At 35.7% G+C, this 4,621-nt stretch overlaps 3 protein-coding genes across 3 annotated transcripts in view; 2 read left to right on the top strand and 1 right to left on the bottom strand.

The window, feature by feature from the left end:
• The window catches only part of FDP41_011638 (uncharacterized protein), a gene marked incomplete at both ends in the record, with an annotated part of 1,083 nt that extends 513 nt beyond the window's left edge, over positions 1 to 570 (top strand). Inside the window, one exon of the mRNA XM_044702068.1 lies at positions 101 to 570. Coding sequence (XP_044566946.1) covers positions 101 to 570 — 470 coding nt within the window. The remainder of the gene's footprint in view (positions 1 to 100) is intronic.
• A 405-nt stretch (positions 571 to 975) lies between these two features.
• Positions 976 to 2,032, bottom strand: FDP41_011637 (uncharacterized protein; the record flags this gene model as incomplete). Its single annotated transcript, XM_044702067.1, has 2 exons — positions 976 to 1,647; positions 1,817 to 2,032. 2 exons carry the CDS (start codon positions 2,030 to 2,032, stop codon positions 976 to 978), a joined length of 888 nt encoding a protein of 295 aa, XP_044566945.1.
• A 732-nt stretch (positions 2,033 to 2,764) lies between these two features.
• FDP41_011636 (uncharacterized protein) lies at positions 2,765 to 3,644 on the top strand (the record flags this gene model as incomplete). The annotated part of the gene is made up of 2 exons (XM_044702066.1): positions 2,765 to 2,864; positions 3,025 to 3,644. The coding sequence occupies 2 exons, from the start codon at positions 2,765 to 2,767 to the stop codon at positions 3,642 to 3,644; spliced, it is 720 nt and encodes a 239-aa protein (XP_044566944.1).
• Positions 3,645 to 4,621: the final 977 nt, after the last annotated feature.

Below are 4,621 nucleotides of genomic sequence, written 5' to 3'. Positions count from 1 at the left end.
TTCGGAAATTTATTTTCACTTTACTGACCTCGTCATTATTATTGCTTTTTTTTTTATCACCATGGTGAATATCCTCGAATTTGTTTAATTAATTTAAAAGTCTATACAAGTCATGATCAACATCGATTTGATGGACTCTACGTCATTCGAGGAGACATTCTCGTAGAATCTTGCACAGCAGAGGAATATCGAAAACCTTTTCTTTCATTGGATCTCGAGATCAAACGCGTAATGGATCCTCTCACAAAACGAAATGAAACCATTGAATCATGGACCGATGAGGATGGAACTTTTCTCATTCAATACTTTTTAATTGAAACAGGTCCGTTTGTTTCAGATCGAGATTTTATTTATGTGTTGAAAGTTGTGGAGACTTCTCCGAGTGAGAGTTATGTGGTCTTGACAAGTATTGATAAGATTTATACACCTCCTGAACATTTTGAAATTGATAAGTCAGCAGTGAGAGCGAATAATATCTTTGTGTCACAACGATACGAACAGTTGGAGAATGGAGATTTGAAAGTGAGCTACTCGACTCAAATCCCTGCGGTTGGATACCCAATAGTTTGACGAATATGTTTCTGCATGCACAACCCATGAAAATGTTAGATATTGCAAGATTGGCTGGAAAGAATGTGAAGGGGCATGAGCCACATGTGAAACGGCATCAATAATCTTTTTTGTCACAGTTTCCCATACTGAAATAATTTCATTGAGTAAATACAGTTTCGTTACTGTTTCAACAATGAAATTATTAACCTTACTTGAGGTCATGGTGAAAGTGCTTAGTTGGCATTCAACTTGACCTTTCTAAATGGAGAGCAATTAAGGGTTAATACTGAGGTCATGGCGACAGTGCTTATGATCATTCAAAAAAGGCAACTCTTGCATTAAAAGTTTGAAGGATGTAATCAAATTTATTAATAAATACTCAAGATTTCAGTATTGCTCATAATCATGCTGCTGATTAGTCTTTTAATTAAAAGTATTTGGTTGTTGATAAATTTGATTTTGTGAAGGTACAGATGTTTGTGAAATGTACTGTTGTGGTTGTTGATAGACCTGAGTGGTTGCCACATACTGTGGTTGTGATTGAGGTAAATAGGCCGACTGAGGATTAAATGGAGGTTGATAAGGTGGTGGCTGATAATATCCTGGTTGTTGTTGTTGTTGTTGTGGTTGTTGATAATACACAGTTGAAGTCACTACAGGTTGAGGATGTTGTTGGTAACCAGGTGGCATTGGAGGTTGATAATTACAAGTAGTATTTGGTGTGTTCGTGGTGTGGTACGTTGAGGTAGTGGTTGTGACCTGTTGTTGAGGAGGTTGAACCTGCACATTCAAAGCAAAACTTGTTGGATAAATCACACCACTCATGCCCATAAATCCTGTTCCCTTGTAGGTCATTCCTCCCGACATGACAAACAAGTAAGCATTAATGAATTCATCGAGAGTGATCACTCCATTACGATCTGTATCCATCATGAAAAACAAATGTTTGGCTTGATGTTTGTGCAAGCCAAGACAGGCCATGGCTCTCTTAAAGCCTCGTTTGTTAAGGTAATTGGCACCAAACATGGTATGTTGATAGAAGAGAGATTGAGCCTGTGAGATCCATGTACTGCGGTAGGTATAGAAATGTTGAGGCTATATTCGTGAAAATTGTTTAAACATTGATCATAATTATGATCAAGAAAGATCATTCGTTCATCCAATATTATTGATTATGATCAATGAATGAATGAGTGAATGATATATCAACCAATTTGAATGGGTTAGGCTTTTCAAATCTATTAAATTACATTCATTCACTTACCACTACAAATCCAACAGGAATCCATCTTGGGCAAGTACCATGCCAAAACACGGAACAAGAAGAAGGTATTGTGGTGGTGGTAACGGTGGTTGGAGAACTGTGTGTATTAGAAACAGCAGAAGCAATAACAGCTCCTCCTAATAGACCCAATCCTAGGCCCACCAATCCAGCTCCTACATGGCCGCGATGATGATGATGATGATGATGTCTGCCCATGATGATGATGATTTTGCTTGAATATGAGATAAAAGAAATAGATCTCAATCGCCAATATTTTTTTAGTTAATTTTGTGCAAGAATGGTTCGTGGTTTTTATAGTTGGATCCATTTCTCTTCTAAATTCAATCGAATTCGATGAATGGAACTTGGTTTTGGAGGTTACATGAGCTTGGAAAATGAAATTAATATCTTAGATTTACCACAGGGCGGAAACAATGGATTCCAATATCAGGCATGTCTTGAATGAGGAGCGATCTTTACAACATTTTAGGTGTACATCATGATGACCTAAAATGTTGTAAAGAGGAATATCTAAAAGTATTTTATTTTGAAACAATTTAGACAAAACTGTCATCTTTCATTTGAAAAAATCATGACCTCTGCCCTTCTCTCACTTTCACCAGAACTCATTTTCCGAATTTTTGATTTTCTATTGTACTCTATTTCAAATCGGAATTTATTAACATTTACCAATGATGTGATGGAATTGTGTAAATTAGATTTAATATGCAAGGAATTTTCAATGAATACAAATTATAGAAATTATGTGGAGAACAATTATTGGAAACCTCTTGTCTTGTGTTTGTCTGGATTTTCTGAGAGTCAAATAACAATGATGAAGACTTTGACAATGACGACAAATGAAAGGAATCTTCTTCAACAAGAAAATAATTTTAATCTTATTGAACCAGATGTGATGAACATGTTATCGAAACGAACCTATAAGAAATGTTTTGCAATTATGAATCGTTTTTAAATCGCCAAGTACATCAACAAAGGTTTCACACACTCGACAGAAAAGCACCATCCTTACTCGTACTTGGACCAGGTAAGAGAATTGTTTCATTGATGTTGGAATTTGTGGATGTAATAGAATGGAATGATATGTCATGCGTGAAATGAATCAATGCCCAACAACATTCAAATTTTTGAAATAATTATTAATGTTCATTATTCATTTGAAATTTTTGAATAATTGTCACAATTAGAGGGTGTGGGGAAAACTTGTATCATTCGTCGAATTGTGCAGAATCGTTTTGACGAGTATTATGATCCACCTTTAGATGACTCATTTGAAAAACTATTAACCATTAACGGTCTTAATTTCAAGGTCACTCTGTACGATGATACCTCTCGATATGATTACGGTAATATGACTGAGCATTACATACGAAAATGTACCAGCTTTATCATTGTGTGTGATGTCCATCGAAGGGAATCTCTTGAAGACGCTTGTTATTTCATTCGGAAAGTATTCAGAATTCACGACGATGAAAATGTTCCAATTTTATTCATGATTAATAAGATGGATCAAGTGTTGCATGGTGCTACTACTAGGACTTGTTCAAATGTTGCAACAATGGTGATGACCACTGATAGGGTTGAAGAAGAATTGAAATCTATTGGTGCACTGAATTATGAAATTGTGGAAACAAGTGCCAAAATGAATAATAGCAATATCGATGAACCTTTAAAACGTCTCATTCAACGGAATTGTCAATATCTTCCTGATTATGTGAAAAGTGAAAGAAAAAGATTATTGAAAATGATTGCAACACATGGAACGAAAGTGTGGAAGAATTCAAATCTTAAGTGTTGTGTTCTGTAATCCTCATGCAAGCAAGGATATCTATACGGAATTTGAATTCAAGTCTTGTGATTCTTTTAGGTGACATATAATCCTCATGCAAGGATATTTGATTAATAAGAGCCATCGAGAAAGATATGAAGGTCCAAATCATTGTGCTAAATTGTGAGGATTTAAGAAATAAAGATGCCAAACACCACTTGCAATAAGAGGGTTTGGGCAATCATTCTTCATCTTTTGGTTGTTGGATGATGATGAATGACTCGCCAATGATGATACATTGTTCAACCAAAGGACACTTAATTTGAATCTTCTTTGGTGTTTCAATGAAATTCTAGTTGATGATGATGAGCCTTGTTTGCGGGGCTGTTGTTGGCCCTTTATGTGTCATGGCCATGAATTCTGAATGTTGAGAGTTTTTTAAACGAAAAACAGAGAACCAATTACATCGAGATACCTTTTCACTACAAATTACCTCAGGAAAATGATAGCACAGCAGTTTACAAAACATCATTTTCCTTGCACCTTCGCTTGATCAAGCCAATTCCCAGAGGACTGGTAATCTCTAGTGCAAAGACGTTCCCCAAAATACAACGCGAAATGTCAAAACCTTCTTTTGTTTGTACAAAGCTTGCATTCTCTATTCCAGTTAACCTTCTACGATACCAAATTTGAAGAGTGATGTGAAGATGTTGTGACCCAGTTCATCAATTCAACTGAAAACTTTATGTTGGTGTATCAAATTTGTCGAGTGATGTGAAACTTCAAAGAGGATCACAATAAAAAATCAAATTTATTGAAATGTTGCTATTAAATCAAAAATTTAAAGATTGAAATCAGGAGAGGAAAACACAAAATCAAAAATTTCAAGGGGAAGAGGGGGAATCGAACCCCATGGCCACAGCTTTGGAGGCTGCGATGTTACCATTACACCACCTTCCCGGTTGTTACTTGACTTATCAAAATAAAATGTGTGTGAAAAGGTTAGTGTTGTTTTG

This window comes from Naegleria fowleri (genome assembly GCF_008403515.1).
Source record: "Naegleria fowleri strain ATCC 30894 chromosome Unknown tig10, whole genome shotgun sequence".
NCBI lineage: Eukaryota > Heterolobosea > Eutetramitea > Acrasida > Naegleriidae > Naegleria > Naegleria fowleri.
Note: the sequence above shows the minus strand (reverse complement) of the source record. Positions and strands in the feature narration are given on the sequence as shown.